This window comes from Carettochelys insculpta, chromosome 2 (assembly GCF_033958435.1).
Source record: "Carettochelys insculpta isolate YL-2023 chromosome 2, ASM3395843v1, whole genome shotgun sequence".
NCBI lineage: Eukaryota > Metazoa > Chordata > Testudines > Carettochelyidae > Carettochelys > Carettochelys insculpta.
Window position 1 is genome coordinate 28212387 of NC_134138.1, and position 22263 is coordinate 28234649.

At 42.7% G+C, this 22263-nt stretch overlaps 1 protein-coding gene across 3 annotated transcripts in view; it reads right to left on the reverse strand.

Moving 5' to 3' along the window:
• Positions 1-20204, reverse strand: part of COL14A1 (collagen type XIV alpha 1 chain) — a 195452-nt gene extending 175248 nt beyond the window's left edge. For 2 of the 3 annotated variants that reach the window (XM_074986726.1, XM_074986727.1), the window contains exons 1-3: positions 20074-20204; positions 12067-12183; positions 3329-3445 (exon numbers count right to left, since the gene is read on the reverse strand). In XM_074986726.1, coding sequence (XP_074842827.1) covers positions 3329-3445; positions 12067-12157 — 208 coding nt within the window. In that variant the 5' untranslated portion in view covers positions 12158-12183; positions 20074-20204. The remainder of the gene's footprint in view (positions 1-3328; positions 3446-12066; positions 12184-20073) is intronic. The other variant, XM_074986728.1, reaches the window with a different exon arrangement.
• Between the last annotated feature and the right edge of the window lie 2059 nt (positions 20205-22263).

Below are 22263 nucleotides of genomic sequence, written 5' to 3' on the forward strand. Positions count from 1 at the left end.
ATGTGGGCAAAAGAGACTCAGAGGCCTCCGCCCAGAAAAAGGGAATTCCAGAATGCTTTGTGAAGTACTTTAAAGCCAAAGAGAGATAAGAAATCTAAAGAGTCAGATTTACCCTTTGTCACAAAGAAGCTCTGGAGATTCCACTGGCCTGATACAAAACAGCTAATTTTGGGTGGATCCAGCCCTATGTCGTCACCCATTGAGACCACTCTGAAACTGAAGGTCATGCTAGTTTAAATTCCTAACACATAGCTGTAGACTCAATTGCACGTACATGTGGGCACAGCCTCAGGGCAAGATGAGCAAGATAGTTGCCTTGTACCCTGTGCCTTCAGGCCCCCATGCTCCAATTGACTGTAGTGTCCACCAGCTGGGCCCTGATGTCTGTGTGCCACTGTGGGCCCCAGTGGGCCAGCACTGCTTACATGGTTTCCCTTTCCCAAAGTCTTTTGCCCCGTTTTGCAACATATATTTATAATGAAATTTTAACTGCCACTGTTTTCCCTGCAGCTAAGGCTGGAATCAAGAAGCAACCAAGTACAACTTGTTGAATAGTAACAGAGCGCTAGCCATGCTAGTCTATATACTATCAAAACAAAAAAGCAGTCCAGTCGCACTTTAAGGACTAACAAAATAATTTATTAGGTGAGGAGGTTTCATGGGACAGACATCTCATCTGAAGAAGTGGGTCTGTCCCATGAAAGCTCATCACCTAATAAATTATTTTGTTAGTCTTTAAAGTGCTACTGGACTGCTTTTTTGTTTTTAAAGTACAGCTTGTGTGTATTTAGTTTAATAAATAAGCCAGCTGATAGACCCAAGCCCTGCAAATTTGTATGTCTTTACTCTCCGGTCATCTCTCACTGAAGTCATATATGTATTTTTGTGGGATCAGGCCCATAATCTATAAAAACAACTTTATAAATGCTCTCTGCTTATGTCACCTATTTTTAAAAACAGTCTTGTATCACACATGGATGTCCCAAAATATCCACCCTGTCACCACAATTTGTCAGCTTTGAGATATTATTGATCCAAAAAAGAAGGAAAGTTTAGATTTTTAGAGGACTGATACCAGATACAGATACTGATACCAGATGTTTTAGGAGTTTCTGATTTTAAGGGAAGTTTTTCATAAAAAATTATCAGATTTTAAATGGCTGACCTCACAGCAATAGCAGCATAATTGTTATTAAAGTAACAATTCCTTAACAAAACTACTACTGTTCAACCTATAAGTAATGCACCTTTTAAAAAAGTCACCCGACCATGAAGCACTAGGAACCTACTCATCAGGTACAGAGGCCTGCAGAACAGCAGAGGTCACAGTGAAAAACTGCTCACAGCTTGTGCTCAAAACAGCCTGGCAGCAGAATTCTTCTCCACAGCATAATCCTCTACAAAGCATGTAGCCCCATTCCTGAGATTCTGCACTGGTGTGCACATCATTGTGCTAGATTAAAAGTGAGCGAGGCCAAATGCAGAGGAAGGAATGACCTAATAACTTGTCCAAACTAGGATCCAGTAACTGCTAACAAGACACTCGGCAACCGAATTTTGTGCATTTCACTACTCCTGCCCAAATCCATATGCAAAATTCAAGCATAAGGTAGTGAGGAGAAGGGCAAGAGGTGTGGAAGTGAAATCAACAGTGCTTGCTACTAGGCACTGCCCACCAATGCTCAATGCACTCCTGTCTCCATCCTTATGCATACTACTACTGGACTGGTTCCTAATAAATTCTACCACTGCTTTAACTGAATGTCAAACTATTCATGTTGCAAATCACTGTGAAGATTAACATTTACTGGAGTCCCTCTGACTATCAAAGTATATCCACAGTCATGCTCTTAAAACTGTTTACACTCTTTTTATTCCTTCTGCCCATCTGACTCAGCGGCCATTCATTCCTGTGGAATTTAATACCTTTTATCATCTGACTTAATTGCTTCATGTCACACATTTCTGTAATTTTTGCTGCTCTGTGAGTTTTCACCTGCCTGGCACAAGCCAGTGCAACAGGAAAATATGGGGAGCAAAATGGAATATATTGCTTTCTCATCAAGAAATATCTACAACTGTTCTCTTAAATTAATCACTGCCCTATCTGTAACATTCACTTTATTCTTCAAAGGCTATGTCTACACTAGTCAAAGACTTCGAAATGGCCATTCAAATGGCCATTTCAAAGTTTACTAATGAAGCACTGAAATACATACTCAGCGCTTCATTAGCATGCAGGCGGCCGCGGCACTTCGAAATTGACGTGGCTCGCCGCCGTGCGGCTCGTCCCAACGGGACTCCTTTTCAAAAGGACCCCACCTACTTCGAAGTCCCCTTATTCCTATGAGTAAATGGGAATAAGGGGACTTCGAAGTAGGCAGGGTCCTTTCGAAAAGGAGCCCCGTCGGGACGAGCTGCGTGGCGGTGAGCCGCGTCAATTTCGAAGTGCCGTGGCTGCCCGCATGCTAATGAAGCGCTGAATATGTATTTCAGCACTTCATTAGTAAACTTCGAAATGGCCATTGGCATGGCCATTTCGAAGTTTTTGGCTAGTGTAGACACGGCCAAAATGGATTATGTATAATGAAATAACCAAGTGCAAAGGCAGTTTGTGGACCTCACATTTATACATTTCAAATTAATACATTGTAGTCTGCATGAAGCAGTTATTCTAAAATAACTAAGCTACATTTTAGTTCTCTTGGTGCTAGGAATAACTGTAGATTGTGAAAATTTGGTTCAAGTTTCTTCAACAACACAGTTTATAAACATAACCCCGTTCAGCAGAGAGTATCCCCTATAGGATAAGGGCTATATTAAGGAGGAATAAAACATCCTTTAGTGTGGGGAAGATTTGAAATACTGTAAATTCTCTTAACTACATTGACCACAGTGCTATAAAAAATTATGCCAGATGACAATCTACTCCTGTGCCTCTTATTCACTTCCCTTGTTCTGACTGCCCAAAATTCTCATGGACTTTCACAAATTTCTTCTACTGACCAAGACCAGGGGAGGAGCCCACTACCTCATTAATGAAACACAGGAAGTTGAATCATCTGTCAGATGATTCTACCCCCTGGACACTCCAGACATTTGCATTCACACCAGCCTCCAACTGCACCACAGCAAGTTGGATCAGTCTCTCTCCCAGTATACCATCAGAGCTCTTGGTTGTCTTGAGCCAGCTCATGGTCCCCAGTTACGTAGCGTAAGACCAACCCCAAAGCAACAGGAACCTGCTTACCTCCAGAGCACCATGGTACCATTATTACTGAACCCAAATGAATCAAGCATGCCTACAGACAAATGTAAATCTTTTTACCTGCACTTGGAGTGACAAGAAGCTTATATCCAGTAAATTGCCCTTTAGGGGCTTTCCATGAAATCTGTACACTGTCATGAGTGACTAGATTATATCTTAGTCTTGTTGGAGGAGCCACTGTAAGGGAAAAAAAAGAGATCTTACTTTCAAGTTTAAAAAAGTATTTTTGTTAATTTTTAAATAAGTGTTAAGGAAAATACACAGGCAAACACACACACAAGTTTGACAACACAAAGGATGCAAGTTATTCTAAAGTCACATAAATCAGCTTGTTAGTTTGTAAAATAATATTAATTCCCATTTTGCCTTATTTCCCCCAAAGACATAGCCTCTGTATTTATAGAAAGAAACCCCACAAAACTAGTGACCTTACAAAGGACAGAGAGAAATGGTGTTAGATGTTAAGACTCTAGTTCAACAAGCAAGGCCAGTAACATAAAATGCTCTTTGTTAATGAATAGGAACTAAAATTGGTCTTCCTGCTTAATTGACTATATGCCTTTCCTAGCCTCTTATGCCAAATATCATGGGTTTTTCATTTATGTCACTCAGGGCCAAATTTTCAAAGGCTTGCATGGGCACAAATGTCCTTCTTGTATGTGTATTTTAGGCCATGAGCAGGGAACAAGAAATAGCACAATTTTCAAAAGAGGTGATGAGTGGGTGCAGAGCCACCAGAACAGAGCATATCAGCTGGCTGGGGCATAGACATGTCTTCAGTAATTAATGCACATTCATCCTTATCAGAAACCAGAATTGCCCAGGAGCCCTGCATGGCTGGACATAGATGTACACAGACTACCTAAGGTTCAGGCAAAGTCAATCCAGGTGCCCTAGGTGGAGCTAGCCTCTACTGCTTCCTGGACCATCCGCTATAGGTCAGAAGAGTAGCAGTTGAAAAAAATGGAAACACAAAGACAGAGAGGGAAAAAGGGGCAGGTGGCATTTTAGGGATACAGGAACAATCAAAAATTCCAGACTTGTGTGCTCTGAAGTGACCAGAGGAGTCGTGGTGACTAAAGTAGAGGGAAAATAGGAAAGACTATCATGGCTTACCATTGGAGCCAGCAAGGCACCTGCATGCCTGGAATATTTTCCATTGTGCGTGTTTTTGGCATGCAGCAGCAATTAGTGTTCCCTCGTGGTTCAGTAGCTTACTCTAACATATCCTCAGTAGGGCTATTGATTCACTGCAGTTAACTCACATGATTAATTTTTTGAGTTAACCATAATTAAAAATTATTCACGATTAATCAGTTTTATTTGCACTGTTAAAATACATTATCAGCTGAAATGTATTAAATATATTGGATGTTTTTCTACATTTCTAAATATATTGATTTCAGTTACAACACAGAATACAAAGTATACAGTACTCACTTTATATTATTTTTATTAACAATATTTGCTCTATAAAATGATAAAAATTAAATTGTGACAGTGGAACTTACAAAAGTTGCGAAAAAAAAATTTTTTTTTTTTGGTTAGATAACTTCACTCAGAAACAAAACGGTGTAAAACTTTAGAGTAGTGGTGGGCAACTTGCAGCCTGCAGCCTGCATGCAGCCCACTTGGGCTCCACCTATGGCCCACGGACACTCTGTCTTGCGCACTCTCCCATGTGCCTCACACACACAGGGGCACTGGAGCCCCACACTTCATACTACTCCCCCTCACTTTCAGCATTTGTGGCATACCACAAATCCATTGATTCATGCTCCAGCTGCACTCTTCTCCCTTTCTCCCAGAGTTGGAATGACATGAATCAGCTGCATGCAGCTGTTCAAGCTCAGGGAAGGAGGGAGAGGAGTGGGGCAGAATGTGAATCAGGCAATTTGTGGCACTCCAAAAGTGCTGGGAGGGAGGGTGAGGAGCAAGAAGTGTGTGGACTCTGCACAAGAAGCACCTGGGAAAAGAGGGACAGACAGGGGAGACCACAGGCCACAGGTGGAGCCCCAGTGGGCTGTAGGCTGCTGCCACCCACTGAGCTGAAGAAGGACCACTCATGCAGCCCACTCACTATTCTGGTTACCCATTGCTGCTTTAGAACCTATGTAGTCCACTCAATCCTACTTCTTTTTCAGGCAATCACATAAAGAAACAAGTTTGTTTACATTTATGGGAGATGATACTGCTTACTGCTTATTTACCATGTCATCTGAAAGTGATAAAAAGTGTTCACATTGCACTATTGTATCCTGATATACTAAATATTAATATGTGCCTTCATGATTTGGGCCTCATTTTAAGAACACTTTCACAGTAGATTTGACAAAACACAAAGGTACCGACGTGAGATTTATAAAGATAGCTTCACAACTTGACTGAAGGTTTAAAAATCTGACATGCCTTCCAAAATTGTAAAGGGACAAGTTCTGGAGCCTTCATTCAGAATTATTAAAGACAACACTACAATGCGAAAATCAGCCTTCCATTGGTGGCATGAGACTCAGATGATAAAAATGAACATGCATTGGTCTGCACTGCTTTGGACTATTATTGAGCGCCTGTCATTAGCAGGGACACGTGTCCTCTGGCATGGTGGTTGAAGCATGAAAAGATATATGAGTCCTTAGCTTATCTACAACAGTGCTATGCTGGTTCTCACTTTCAGGTGGCACTGTAAACAAGAAGCAGGCAGCATTATCTCCTACAAATACATGTTGAACATCTCTAGTCCAGCATTCTCTAGTTCACAGCTTCTGTTATCCAGCATGACTTTAGTTAGCTGGATGTCCACTTATCATGAGTGTGGCCAAGTTTCCCAGGGACTCATAAAATTTGTTTACAGTCATCAGTCTTGGCCCTCAGTGTTCTGTGCAGTTATCTTGCTCTAATTTACCCCAAATGTCTTCTAAGAGCCCAGTAAGCAGTGGAAGTGTTGGTAATGCTGCTAGACAATATTGACCTCCCGTGGTTTGGCAAATTCTCTGGTTTCCCATTGATCACGTCCTGAGGGTGCCAGACTAGAAAAGCTCAACCTGTATAACCAAATTTCTTTGAGTGATTGGCTGAACAAGCAGTAAGACTGAATGGACTTGTAGGTGCTAAAGTTTCCTTTGTTTTATTTTTAATGCATGATTTTGTACATAATGCTACATCTGTAAGTTTAACTTATATTGAGATTGCACTCCAGTACTTGTAATGGGAGAATTGAAAAATGCTATTTTTGCTATTATAGTGTAAATATTTGTAATAAAGATAAATAAAGCAAGCACTGTGCACTTTGTATTGTGTTGTAATTTCAATCAACATATTTGAAAATGTACAACACACATAATATTTCAATATTATTAACAGTATGATTAATTGCTGTTAAGTTTTTTAATCGCTTGACAGCCCTAATTAGTAGTATGTGCTTTTGTCTTGTAACAAATTGTGGTGACCTAGTCCTGCATATACAGCCTGAATGATGTGCGATTTATATGTGATTTATATAAACTATCCTACCAGGAGGCTAAGCAGGGTAACAACAGACTACAGAATTAGATCAATGGAAGGCAGCTTACACTGACCCAATTCTGTAGGCCTCTGCACTAAAATGTCGCTCCCACCATCATATTTCATCTGCTATAACAATTTAATAACTCCACTTTCTCGAGAGGCACTGTCTTTAGATCAATGTAATTAGGTCTATACAGTGTCGGTATAGACACTGCATTACTTACTTTGACTTTTGCTGGCTTTCAGAAGCCTTCCCACAGTGTCCCATGCTGTTAAATCAATGTAGGTGCTCCTAGTAGAGATGTGCCCAAGAAACATAATATGGGTGTGTAAAAGTGATTTAATTATTGCAATGGCTCTACACCAAGGTAACAGGTCAACTTAATTTTCTTGTGTAGGCATGCCCTCAGCAAGAGATGGAAGCATTTCACTAGGACAAGGGCAGAGATACCTGCTGCCGAGCTTACCATAATCTAAGAGGTTTATTTCAACACTTGGTTCTGTCCTGACTATAAGATTGAGCATACATTCCAAGGCCTCCCTGCTGTCACAATTCTGGAAGGATAGAGCATCAGAGGGTGGCTTCCTCCTGCCACCATGCAAATGGCCCCCAGTTCTGAAGGCCCTGGATATAACACAGCAAACATCATGACTTTCTTTCTATTGTCTATTCTATTCTTTCTAAGTTTAATAATGTTTCAGCCTTTTTTTAGTTGTTGGCCTAAACATGTGGTTTCTGCTCCTAATTTATATAATGAGCTAATATTTTTTGTCTCATCTGTTGTTTCTCTTGAAGATTCACAGACAGACGTGTTGAATGCCAAAGTCCACAGAGAGAAAAAACTGCCCAGACACTCCGTCAGGCCCTCCTGGTCCTCCCATTTCAGTCAATGGAGCAGTGGCAATTTACACCAACTGAGGATCTGTCCATGCGTTTTCTGTGGCTCATGGTCACATCATCTGGTATTCCACTCCACCCCACTCTCTGTGGCATTTGTTTAATTTTTAAGAGCTGAGAAAAGTCAGATAGTATTTTTATATTGGTGTTGTTGGTTCAGTTGTTTCTAAATGTTAACAACACTTTACAATGTTATAAATTATTAAAATGTTAATCAAAGTTTAATGGCAAAGCTTCACTTCCGGCTATTAAGTTGTATCCAGTGTATTGATGAGGGCCTAGTCTATCAGAGTAAATCAGCCTCAGTTATTCTCCTACCTAAAGAGCGAGAGCAGCAAGGGAATGTGGAAGATCCATGACCAGCTGCTCTCAGGACAGTGGAATTCAAAGGAGAGAGAAATCAGAGAGAGGGTGGAAAGCAAGGGGCACAAAGACAATGCATGGCAAAACAGCCTGGCATACTCTGCAGACTTTTCAAAATCTCTGCAATGAGCACACATACATACTATGTGCTCACGTACACGACGGACATGACCTGGACAGGCCTACTCTCCGGACTGTCTGTCCACCGCAATGGGCTTTAGAAAATAAGCATTATCCGATGCAGAGGAAAGAACATCTAAAAGTACCTCTGCACACACACAACTGGTTCTTTGAAAATGTGGCCCTCACAGGTGTCTGATTAAAAGAATTAATGCAAAATATTGTGATAGGCAAACTACTGTGAGAACATTCAGCATACTGTCATTGTAGTAAAGTAACTTAAGATGTGGTAGAGGCTCTGGTAAAAGTTTTAAAAGCCAGAAATGCTGTAGCTATGGATTGCAGTCTTCAATTCATTCTCAAGACTCATCATGATTTACGCATAGCTCAAGGACAGAATCTGTCAGTACTCAATGAACCTAGAGTGATGAATCATGATTACTAGTTCATGAAAATAAGTAATTCCAACTATTTACTTTTTCAAATCAATGGTAAATCATCTTTGGGAAAATGGCTCTAAGATTCACAGGGATTCAGTGGCTAGGCACAGAACTACGATAACCAAGAATACAAATGCCAACCAAGTGTGTCCTAGGCCAATGCAAGGGAACATGAGCTGTCTGAAGCCCCTTCTTCCCTATGTGTGACCTACAGATTAAAAGAGCACTTTCTAACAAAGCAGTGCAGTCCTGACCTACTTGTAAGTAGCCATCACCAAATCACAAAAATCTTTGGACCTTCTACAAGACCAGGCACATGTCTGACAATAACAAGCAAAGAAGAACATAGTCACCAAATGTACTTGTGCTTACTATTCAGCTATAACATCATAGACTACATGAGTTGTGCCAGAATAATGTTTACATAACTAGCTGCTCTTTGCTAACCACTTATTCATGTTTGTATCTAAATGGGGAGAAGGAGGTGGAAAACATTTCCAGCCAGTAATTAATCACAGGGAGAAAAGAAGAGTTGGTCACCAAACAGATATTTAACTGTATCTTAGTTATGCAAAGACTAGTGTTCTGGCACAGAGAAGTACATATAACTAAGGAAGTTAAATCTAACATTTGGACAAACACAACAAAAGATTGATGGGAGTTACTACATGGTCACCAACCTGAAGAGGAAATCTTTAATTCTGAGGCCCTTTATTGACTGTGGAACAAAATTTCACTTCTTGCAGAAAGAAAAGAAATGAATCCAAACTGAATCAGTTAACTGATACAAATCAGCAGCAAGCGCTTGTTAAGGGGTTTTACATGAATGAACTAATGAATGGCTGTAAGCAACATTAAAGCAATCCCAGAAAAAAAGATTAAAGACAAGTTCAAGGCTTTAGTTTATGCAGGTTCATAAAAGTCAGCTACAATTGTTAGTGCACCAAATACATTGTTCTTGAGGACAAACAGGAAAACAATATAATACTCCTTATTCTAAAAGGAGGGCAAAAATTCCCAAGTATATAGCTGTCAGACACACTGTATAAAGCTGGAGATACTATTTGCACCTTCTTGAATTTAAATTTATATTGTTATAAAGGTAAAAAATCTTGATTAAAATGAACAATTAATAGTCTGCCAAAAATACCTAGCATCTACGTTGGCAATACCTGTACACGGAAATTCTCACAACATTAAGTATGGTTGCCATCTTCTACATGTAAAAGCAAATTCTTAAATTAACATCCAATTATTGTATAGATAAATGGGAACTCTAGAGAGAGCAGCCATATTTTACTTAGTTATGACAGGTTGTTAGCCATTGTTGTTTAACTGAGAGTAAATATTTTATTATTTCAACAAATTGGATAAGGATGTAAAATATAGATTTACTTGTCTGACTGACTTGACAGCAGATACTGAACAATAAAAGTACATGAGCATATAAGGTGAACAAAGCTATCAAATTAATGATTGGAGAATACAGCTTAGCAATCACTCTGGGTCACAGAATCTGCATCCTAGGAAGCATTATTAGAGTTAAAAATAGTCACAGTGGACTTTGGATAACATAAGGGGATCAAAAATGGTATGTTAGTCACTCCCTGCTTAGAGAACCCAGGGAAAAGCACCTTGTGATCCTGATAAAATTTACGCCAAGAGGGCTAGAAGTCCTGTTAACTTGACAGAAATGAGGAAACTGCACAGGCAAAAATTATAACTAGCTAAAGTTAAGTTTGGGTTACTAAAGACTGTTTTATTTTTTTGTAACCCAACCTGTCTTCTTCTCTTGCTCAGTATCACTTAAATTTCTGTTCATTAATAAACTTTTTTTGGATTCTAAGTGCTACTCGGTGGAAGTGCAAATCTTCAGCTAACCTAACAGGTTGATATGCGCACTGCCTCTTGGAAGGCAGTGAACTTACAACTTTCTGGGAGTGCCCAGTGAGGGGGAGATGTCTCTGGGGAACTGGGGTTCACTGATCATTGACTGCAGGCCAGGTTTAGAGGCTGAAGTAGTTTGCTGGCAATGTACAGAGGCTGGAGTGTCAGAAAGCTGACACAAAGCTCTCAACTTGCTGAGGCGGAATGGTAACAGTGCTTCACTTTGACTCATTAAGTACAAGCATTAGAGGCTAAAATTTCTATTCAGAATAGGTGCACAGAGATGGGAGGAAGGCACAGGGAACCCCTTTACTCCACAATAAATAAAATAGCTAGTATTCCCCACATCCTGGGAAATAGGACTACTGCACTGAATGATATTCCATATCCCCAAGGGGGCATGAGCCCCCAAGACAAAAGTGCCAGACCAGGAGGGGACCATGGCTCTCCCATCTTTAAATGGCTGTAAAGGCAACCAACTGAGGGCAAGGGGTGGAGATGGGAAGCCTTGTGGGTAAAAGGCAATGCAAGGGAACAGGCGTGGGGAGAAGAGGCAGCCTGAGGATGTACCCACAGTTTGAGTGCCTATGGCTCCCCCACTCTTAGGGCCACTTCTGCCACTCCTGCCCTCAAGCATCAGTCAGTATCAAAGACCATTTGCAGAGTGAGCAATGCCAGTAGCAGTATATGCAGATGTTAAATATACTCTTTCAGTGCTGCAAGAGTCATTTTGATTCTGTGGAGACAGGAAACCTAGGCCACCTCGGCCTATCCACTGACCATGTTCATAAATACAACATCTCAGCATTCCATGAAATGGAAAGAGAGGGCCAAATTCTGCTCTGTTATGACTGTGCAACCACAACTGAAGTCAAGAGGGTTGCATGAGCATAAGCTGAGAGCAGATTTGCTCCGATATTTTTATGTTTTCATAGCAAAGATTGGTTTGGAAGGAAACACACACAGAGACAAATGTGAGACCACTGTCAAGACCACGTATGATCATTTTTAAGCTTAGCAGTACCAACAGTATGCAGTATTTTAATAATAATACATAAGAGTATAGAAACAGGGCAAACAGAGAAGGGTGCATGAATGATCTCACCTGGCAGCTCACAGGCAGCAGGGCCCCATGCACCCATATATAATTTAATAATGGTATCAGCTACAGGTCCAACACAGCAGCAACATATATTCCATGCAAGTTCAGTATTTCACTGCAGAATGTTCATTACCCACAAGCTTATTTGCTTAGAACATAGTAACAGCAATATATTAGTTGCATTGAAGGAAACACCACTCAGGTTTTTTCCTCTAATCCATTTTCATTTTAACTACACAGATAAATAACCGCAAACTTCCTCCTAAGACACTACAGTTCGGAGAATGTGTGAAAACAAGTCAGAAAGAGCTAGACCCTGAAGATGCTCCCTTTGAAGTCAATGGCAAAACTGCCTATTGATGTCAGTAATGTTGGACTATCCCCTTAGCAAAGGGGAAACTATTGCATACGTAAAAGGAGAAAACCCCTTCTGCACATCAGAGTGATTTCATGAAAGAGCACTGCTGTCTTATGTATCAGTTACCTTGACCCTGAGCAGGACTGATGAAATGAACTGTGACCACTAAAAAAGCCCAGAGGAACCAGCTCTGTGTCTTGTATCGACAAACCTTCATCCTGGATGCACGTCAGATCAGCAAGTCTGAAAACATACAGAACAGGAATATTTATCAAGCCTGTGAACCTAGAAGATTCACTAACATGAAGAATCAAGGTTCAACTCATGGCTCCATTATGTCAATGGGAGTTTTGCCATTGACTTCACATGGGGCCAGGATTTCACTCACAAACACTGATTAGTAACTAAAGCACTTTCTTTGGGAAAGGCTGAGGAGTTCATTTGAGTATTTATTTCATCCCCCAAAGTTGCAATCTGACAAAGCAACAGCCAGTCTGCCAACCTTATCACAAAAGGGTTGGAGCCTATCCAGTTAAAAGCTGAGGATAATTTTTTTCAAAAGTGCCCCAATTTCAGAAGCTGACCCCCTTTGCAAATCTGGCTCATAGCCTTTCTGAAGTAGACAAGGAGAGTGATGGGAATAGAGGCTGCTATTATGCCAAAATAAAACCTCTCTTGTTCCACAATGAGTTTTAAAGAAGCCAGCATCAACAATGTTCCAGCTAAGCATACCTGAGAATATCTGGCCATGTATATGGACCAGAGTTTCTCAGAGACAATATCAAGGCATCTGAAAGCGGGTTTTATGACCATAAACTCAGTAATAATTAAGGTTGAACCTTTAGGCCAGCACCCTAGGGACCTGACTGATGCTGAACAAGAGAATTGGCCAAACCACAGGAGGTCAATATTGTGTAGAAGCATTACCAACATTTCCACTGCTTACTGGGCCCTTAGAAGACATTTACAGGTAAATTAGAACTAAATCACAGCACAGAACACTAGGAGCCAGGACTGGTGGCTGTAAACGAACTTTATGGGGCAAGGGAAACTTGGCTACACCTATGATGAGTGGACCTCCAGCTAACTAAAATCATGCTGGACCACAGACGTTATTAGACTAGAGAGGTTCAGCTTGTACCGCATAATACCTGCTTTGCAGCCATTCCTCTGGAAGTCATTCCTTTAGCAATAGCATCATGGAGTAACATGTTTATTGACATTAATGGCTTCACAAATGTGCCCAGTTTATAAGTGACAGGATTTCTTTTTCTAATTACCAGGCTTGCAAACACAGTTTAGAACCCATTTGTAAGTGAATTTGCTGTTTAACTGAAGTGTTCTCTTCTGTATATCGTGGTAAGCAGGTAAACATTTTACAATTTAGTTAACAGTTCAGCAGTGAAGTTACAATCCACATCACCCTGTCTTCACCATGGAGAGGCCACTGTGCCAATTCTATTCCAGTCTATTCTACTAATGTTTTTATGCCACCTTTATCACTGAAGTATCTGGTAATTGGAGTAGAAGATAGTTTCCTCTCTAAAGCAAGCAGGTTTGGCTCCGAATACACCCCAGGAATAGACCATTTTTGTGCAATCACTTTTTATTTTAAAGATTTGTCATGGTTAGAAGAGACTTGCTCTCAAATATACTTTAGAAACAAATCTGAATTCATCATCTGAACTTTGCCCATAAACAATTTATACTACTAAAGTTGCTGAATAATTGTAGCCCCTCTCATAAACGAGCAACATACTTGATAATCTTTAACTGCTCATCAAACATTTATAAAGACATAGATCTAGAAACAACTTTGGTATAGATATTATGCTGCTTTGCAGCTTCCTCCTCTCTGCTTTCCACCTCCCTTCTCCACAACATCACTGTAACAAAACCAATAAAAAAAACCAAATGGAAAACAAATTTCCTAGTGACCTATGTGGAGTGGGTCACTCCCCTCTTAGATTCTCTTAGCTACCTTCTTTCACAAGAAAGCTCTTCACTCCCACAATGATCCTATGACCTGTCTTTGATCTCCTTTCTTACCACTCCTCTTCATGACCCAACTCCCTCCTCTTTGCCAACACCTAAGAATGCAAGAATAAGCCCCCTAGGTCAGGTCAATAGTCATATGGCCAATCACCTGTTTTCTGAGAGTTGCCAGTAACAGGTGCTTTAAAGGTAATGAACAGAACAATACAACTATAGAGGGCTCCATCCCTGGTCACCCAATCCCAGTTTCGGGCAGCTGGAGCCTTAGGAACCCCCAAGTATGAGGTTGCATCCCTGACAATCTTGGCTAACAGCCATTGGTGAACATAACCTGTACAAACATACCAATTTTTTTTTTTGGATCACCATGCCATTTAACTGGCAAACAACTTCTGCTACAGCAGGACCCAAACCTCTAGTGTAGACAAGCTTCAGAGCTTCATATGTCCCAATCTTGCATATTTCTTTTTAAAAGGGACTATGGGCAGCGAATGCTATGCATCATAGCATTTGCGTGGTCATATCATTAAGGCAGCTGGGCACACAGTTTTTTACTGCCTTAACTATATTTTTCAAAATAGGTGCAGTTAAAGCATTGCAACCCCTTAGTGTGGATACAGCTATATTGGTATAAAGATTCCCATATGGATATAATTTCCAGTATGTTCCATTATAAGCACCTATATGCCGGCAGAACTGAGCTCACTTAATGAGTGCAGATATTAAAGCAGAACTAGAACTGTGTTTAGACAAGCCCTAAGCACCTTAAGGCAGAGAATGAAGCTTTGTCTACACTAGAGCATAAAGTCAATTTTAAGGTGCTTAGCTCGATTTTACAAGGTGACTGTCTTCACTTAAAATGCCATTAGGTCGATTTTAAGGGCACTAAGGATGACTTTTTCCTCCCGCCCCTCCCAGGCAGTCTAACGCTAAGTTAGTATTTAAAAGATCAAATTAATGCTAATGTGGAAAGCTTGATTAATATCTATACCAAATCAAATTAAACAGTTACTTTAAGTAGATTTTACTGGCCTCCAGAGGTATCCCACAATGCCCCATATGAGTCTGTTCTGGCTGCTTTCACCTCCACTGCTGGCCAGAAAGAAAATTAATTCAAATTGCTGAGCTTCCAGTTATCTACTTCCTGCCCAGGAAGCTCAGCAATTTGAATTAATTTTCTTTCTGGCCAGTGTGGCTAGCAGACCGCAGGAGCAATCACTTCTAGCTATGATTTCTCAGGGTGGCAAAAGAGCTCCATGGAGCCATCAGGAGATCCAGGATCTCATTTCTATGTGGGTGGATGAATCTGTGCTGCGTAAACACCAGAGACGCTCAGCACTGCGGAGTGAAAATCAAGCTCCCCACAACACCACACGCTTCCGGGCTGTGTGGACCATGCCTATAGACAGCAGCATGCCCTGTCCCCCACAAGGTTTCAGTTCTTGAGAGGCCTTCTTCCCCGCATAGGATTTAGCAGGAGAGAGTGAGAAACTTGTTTTCTCTGCTTCGCTTTTTACAGGGCTGCCTCCCTGTACCATCCCTCCCCCCAGCACTATGCAGCAGTTATATGTTTAAGAAGTCACTGCTAGAACTATGCTTCATTCTGTCCTTTTTTAAAGAATAACTATTACTACTTAACCCTTGTACTCTGTGTGGAGCATGGGTCATCTACAAGTCTCCTCCACTTCACTCTGTCTCAGGACAAAACTTCTAGCTGGCTCCAGGAGTACCCCAGTTGTTGTTCTTCAATCTCAGTAGACCTTCTCCATGTTGTCTGAGGTCCTCCTCTTGTGTTTTCTTTGCAGGTTCCATGTGAGAGTTTGACACACTATGTTGGATGATGGTTTTCCGAGAGTGTGGCCTAGCCATCCTCACTTTCTTCTTTTGATTTCAATGTCAATTGGTTCTTGTCCTGCTCTGTTGCAAAGCTCCTCATTTGTGATGAAGTCTTGCCATTTGATGTGAAGGATGTACCTCAAGCATCTGTTTATGGATGCCTGTAGTTTGTGATATGAAGACTTTTTAGTACACCAAGTCTCACATTCATACAAGAGCACACTTCCACATTTGTGTTGAAGATCCACAGTTTCATCTTTGTAGAAACTATTTGTGAGCTCTATATGGGACGGAGAGTCTTGAATGCAGCTGTTGCTTTCCCTATCCTGGCATTGGTATCCTTACCTGTTCCTCCATCTGTGCCCATAATACTCCCCAAGTAAGTAAACTGATCCACATCTTCCAGGTCATCCCCTCCCAATGTGATGGTGTTGTTTTTGGACTGGTTGATCCTCATTGTCTTGGTCTTCCCCTTATTAATGCTCAGTCCAGTCACTGAGGCAGTTTTGTTTAGTGTTGTGACCTTTTCTTTCATGTTGGTGTGAAAGGAGGATGACAAAGCGTGGTGAACCAGAAAGCAAAGAAGGATATGTTGATTTTGATGGGCAACTTCAATGAGAAAACTGGAAGCATGAACACAGGCAGAGAACAGACCATGGGAAAAGAGGGCCGAGGCAACACAAATGAAAATTGAGAGCGCTTCAATGACTTTTATTCCTTCAATGGACTGCTGATAAGTGATAGTGCTTTTCCCACACAAAAGTATCCATAAGTGACTTTTAAAAATAACCTTGCTACCAAATGTATTTCACCTCCTTTGGGCAGTTCTGGGAGCACCCAGCTGATTGAACCATTTCAACAGGTTATTTAACTTGTTCTCTGTGCTTCACATTTGTATAGGGCATCCCTTCTACCCGCCCCCCCATCCCCAGGCACCATATGAGCCAGCAGGCTAGCCTCCTCTCCACCACCATATGGCTAGCCTCCACTCCATCACACCACATGGTGGCTGGGCTGTGCAGATCAGGCTTCCAGACAGAGGCAAGTCCTGCCCTGTGTGGAATGAAGGCTTCTTCCCTGCACACGGTTTAGCAGGAGAGGCCAAGAAACTTATTTTCTGTGCTTCACATTTTGTGGGCCTGTCCCTGCAAGATGCCATGTGGCTGGTGGGCTAGTCTCCTCCCCGACCATGTGGCTAGCCCCCACCCCACCACACGTTATGGCTGCTGGGCAGTGCAGACTATGCTTGCAGACAGCACCATGCCCTGTCCTGTATGAGGCTTCACTACTTGAGAGGGCTTACCCTTGTGGTTCCCTCCCAGGGCTAGCAAGAAATACTACAGTTACCAAAAAGAGGATATTCCACAGCAGTTAGCATGGCTTTGCAGGCTTGTGGACCATGACTTTTAAAACCAAACTTTTAAAAAAAAATTGTTACCATTTTTTTTTCACCTCCTTTGGGCAGTTCTGGGAGCACTCAGCTGGTGCCATATAGCCAGTCATACAGCCTGGCTCAGAAATCATTGGGACAACAGCAGAATGAGACTGGGGGACATACAGGGTATGCTCCCTTCCCTCAGGGCTTCCCCCTCAAGGGGGGATGGAACGTGAATATGGAATGTGAATGTGAATATAATCCGTGCACCCCAAGCGTGTGGCCCAGGGGAGGATTTCCTATGAAATGGAGCTTTTAGACTCTCTCTCTTCCTTCCCTCTCACACACAGGCAGTTGAGCTAGGGCTTCTTTACCAGAAGAGGCAAGGGAATGCCTTCATTCCCTCCTCAATTTTTCTATCTTCTAATGCTTCCTGAACTTTTCCTTCTCTTCTCAAGCCACTACTACTTCTGACAGGGTAATAGATCCTTCCAGCAGCTGCCAGACACCAATGCCCTCTTGAATTCTTTCCTTCTCTTCTACTTAGTCTTGGGGATTCATGATGAGTTTGGAGCTACTACTTCTAATGGTCTCCTTGCCTCATGTTGGAGATGTCAGTGTAATGACTCCTTCCAGTATGCTAACCACTAGACACCAGTGCCCTCTGGGATTCCATACTGAATCTTTCCTTCTCATGTCATTGTATCTTCTTCCCCTGTGAACGATCTGAAGTCTTTACCTAGAGCGTTTTTCACTTCTATGTGGTGATGACACAAATTTCTCTCTCTCTCTCTTGCTACTTCAGACCTGGCTCCTTCAGTCAGATATACTACCATTAGACACCAATGCCCTCGGAGTCTTTTCTTCTCTCCTATAGTCATCAGTCAAGCTAGCCACTAGGCACCAAAGCCATCTGGGATTCCATACTTTTCCTTCTCCTGTCACTGTATCTTCTTTCTTTGTGAATAATATGAAGTCTTTCCCTAGTCGCATAGACCCACTTTGTTCCACTTGGGTACCAGGGGCTTCAGCTACTGAATCATTCCTGTTTGGTGTATTTTCACTGGGGGAAGAGACTTCTGAAAAATGCCCATTCTTCACTTCTGTGTGTTAACTGTTCACAAACCTGGCTCCTTCAGCCTCTCTCTCTCTTCACTGTATTTAATGTCAAATTAAAGTCTTTTGTAAAAAAAACTCTTTTGTAAAAGCTGCCTTTTTCCATAATGCAGATGACTCAAAAATTTCTCTCATCGGGGAAGAGACTTCTGGAAAATAGTCATTTGTTTTCAACAGCAGTGGTGAATGAGGGCAATGCACTCTGGGAAGATGACATTGCGCACCCACAACTGCTTGTGGAGCATTTCTTTCCCATAATGCACTAGCAAATAATCAAAATGCAGTGGGCTGAAGGAACTGTGGGATAGGTACCTGCAATGGGAATTTAGTGGGGATACACAAAGTTGACTTTGTGAGCAGGTGTAGACACTCAACTTCAACTTTATAAAAGCTAGTAGTAAAAAGTCAACTTTAATAAATTCAATATTATTTCATAGTGTGGCTGTAGCCTGAGTTTCTTCTGTGATTTATTCAGCGCTGGGCATGCCGTCAGAAATAGCTGAATGATAATAAAGAAGTACCAGCTGATAACTAAAAACCTGAGGTGAAACAAAAGAAACTGTGAAGGGTAGATCAGTTGGGATCAGGCACAGTCTGAAATTAACTGGCAGGAAGTTCAAGGGTGATTTCAACAGCCTGCATACACCAGGAAACCCCTGGCAAGCTCTGGCCACTACCGTGCAAAGGGGATTTCTCTGCTAGGATTGCACGGAGCGCCGGAGACCTTGACCTGTTGGCTGTCGACCCTCCAGGGCTGGATGTAAGTTGCCTAGTGGGGACGAACTGTCATGGCGCTGCAGCAGACCCTGCTGCTGCTGGCAGTCCAAGGAGAAAGGGCATCAGCCTCCTGCCGTACAGACATGGCAAATATCCATTTTAGATGCCTGAGCTCCAGCCACAAATTCTGGGGTCTAAAATCGATTTTCCCTCCCAGTGCAGCCCTGGCTGAGCGCTGAGGGGACAGGCACTGCCCCAGCCTCACAGCTGAGGCGCAGGCGCTTCCCTGGCCTTAGGGGGCGCACGCAGCGGGCAGCTGCCAGTGCTGCTGCGTTCTCCGCCCCTCCCGGCTGCCTGGCGAGGCCGGCGGCGGGCTCCTCCCGCCAGAAGGCTCGAGTGCTTTGGCGGGGGCTGCTTCCCGCCTCCCCCGCCGGGCCGCCCGCTCGGGCTGTGCAGGCTGACTCGGTCCACGTGTCAGCCGGCAGGGGTGGGCTGTTGCTGGGAAACAGACGGGGAAGGGGGGCGCGGGATCCCTCCAGGCGCTCACTCCCCAGCAGTCGGTCTCAGGTCCCCGGGCAGTGGATGGCCCCGCGTGTCCACTGCTCTGCCTAGCCGGCTCCTTTCCCCGCACCGACCGGAGCTTGCGGGATTCCCGCCCCACAGCGTGGAGCCCAGCGGCGGGGGGCGCTGGGAAAGCCCCTGCCCTCCGGGGATCAGACAGAGGAGGCGACAGGCGCGCACGAGCGCCGGGCTCTGCTCGCACGCCTAGGGGAACAGCCCCGGGGAGCAGCCAAGCCCAGGCGCGAGGCGATGCAGCGCCGCAGCGCCCGACACTGGGAGAAGCTGCCACGTTTTGCAGAAGAGCCCATGGCCTCTCCTCTCCCATTTCAGCCCCCTTCCCCCTGCAAACCACCCAACAGCTTCCCCGCCCGTCACTGACGCTTCCCTGATGTGGCCCGCCAGAGGTTGCACTCTGCAGGTGGCAGATAATTATGATCAGTAACAGCTGGGGGTTGCCCTAGTTATTGCACCCGGGGCATCATTTTTAACCCCCTCCCCCGCAAAAAAGTGTGACAAAATAAAATCGAACCGACCTTTGCTGTCATGAGTGGGCTAGTTGCTTGGCGAGGAGGTGAAATCCCTCTTTGCTAATACACACTCCTGCTTTCACTCTTTAACGTGGGTGTTACTCTGTCTCTCAAAGTTTCCTGCCACCCCTCCAGCCGCTTGTTCCTTCCCAGCGCTGGATCTGATAATAAGAAGAAAGGGGAGAGAAGGCAGCCAATTATAAAGCAGAAGGTGGAAGGGAAAGGAAAAAGGGGGAGGGGGGGTCTGAGGAGTCACTGACATCCAACCAACCCCCTCCCCAGCCATCCGAATCTCAGAGAGTGAATCCCCGGACTAGTGCACTTCCAGGTATATACTGAAAATCGGAGCTAAAGACAATTCCGGCTTTTATGGACTGACTTTAAAGGAAAGGTTAGATGCTGCTGGGACAAAGGGATTAAAAGCACATTTTGGGGGTGGAGCTCAGGCAATCTCCCCAAGCAAAGTTTTTTTTTTTCTTGTGTCAACTATGTGATGGCTCTTCCTTTATGTTTTATTTGCTTTCAACTGACATCTCCTTTGCCCAGAGTTACTTACCAGCGTAGATTTAAGTAATAACTTTAAAAGCTGTCTGATCAAGGTTTTAGGTGCCATGATAAATTATTTGTTATGCTCCCCAGACTGTTTGGAATCCAAACGTGTTCTTGGCGCAAGTTATAATAATTTATGTCCAAACAAGGCACTTGGTGAAGAGACCTCCTGAGACAGCTCATGAGACTGTCATGGTCTGTCTAGGGCCCCAGTCCTGCAAATTCATGCACATGTCACTCTATGGGTAGGGTTATTTTCACTGAAACCACTAGATTATTATTGCTTCTGAGGGATGTTATTTAATTCACTCCCTTTCAAAATCATACTGTATAGCAAATTTGAAACATACTCAGAGGGAAAATACAGCTGTGGGGATTTGGGTCTCCTTATAGCCTTAGACTTTCTATGAGATCCCATATAGACTTCTGTCCATTTATGTCATTTCTTTGTATTCTGATACGCTGTGGGATGTGCAATAGCTAACACGTGCCATTTGAGAAAAAAAGCCTCTTGTGCTAGGTGAGCCCTCTTACACAATGAGGTGACAGTGTCCAGGGCTACAGTCATTGCCCCAAAGAATCACACTGAACATTAACTTGCGGCCCTTAAAAAAAAACAAACCAGCAGTCGTGTAGCACTTTAAAGACTGATAAAATAATTTATTAGGTGATGATTTTTAATGGGACAGACTTTCTTCTTTCTCTTCTTCTTGCAGCCCTTAAATTACTTGTGCAGCAGGGGAGGGAGGGATCCCAAAGAGGGGAGGGGGAAGATAAACAGGGCTAGTTATAGATCCCTGAATCCTTTGTACAGGTGACAAGAGAAATCAACACAGTTTATGTTTGGTTGCAGCGTCCTGTGTAGCATATAATGAAGTTGGAGCTCATCTGAAGACATTTCAAAGAGTAGAGTCTGGCTCTCTTTAAAAAAATCTGGTGCATGCAAATTGCATGAGCACCTCCATGTGGCTGCAACCAGAAGTAATCAATACATCCTGTACTCAGCAGCCACCCTACAGCACAAGAGGGCAAATCTCACCCACCCTACAGCTGGCTATACATGGTAACAGCCTGAAAACAAATCTACATTTCAGTTTTATGCCACCTGTCTACAGCAGAAATAGTTTTAAAGATCCCTTTCATGTGTACAAAATATCTCTTTATAAGGGTCACTAGCAAGTAAAAGAGGCTGGATCTGCTTTGTACCTCGCACTTGGTTTTTATTGCATAATTTCATTGGCTTTATTTATATTAACCTATTTTCCTGATTTATGCCCCTGACCATGCAATTAAAACCAGTCCCACCTCTCTCTTTTTATTTATTTTTCAGCATTCATGTTCATTGTTTATACTTTCCTACGCATGGCCAATCAAACACCACAGAATAGCAACATCAGGACAGAGCTCCATGTCTGGGATTTTCTTACTAATTGAGCATTTACACTATTTAAAAATTTCTTCAGAAAATTTCTCATCATTTTAGTTTTGGTAAAACCCTTTGAAAATATAACAAATACTATATGGGGCCAGAGCCTGTGTACCTTGTATGCAAATATAGATGAATAAAAACATGTCTATTATAGACATATGAACAAAATTCTTAACTATCACTATTGACACAAACAACCTGTTTACAGTAAGGTGCAA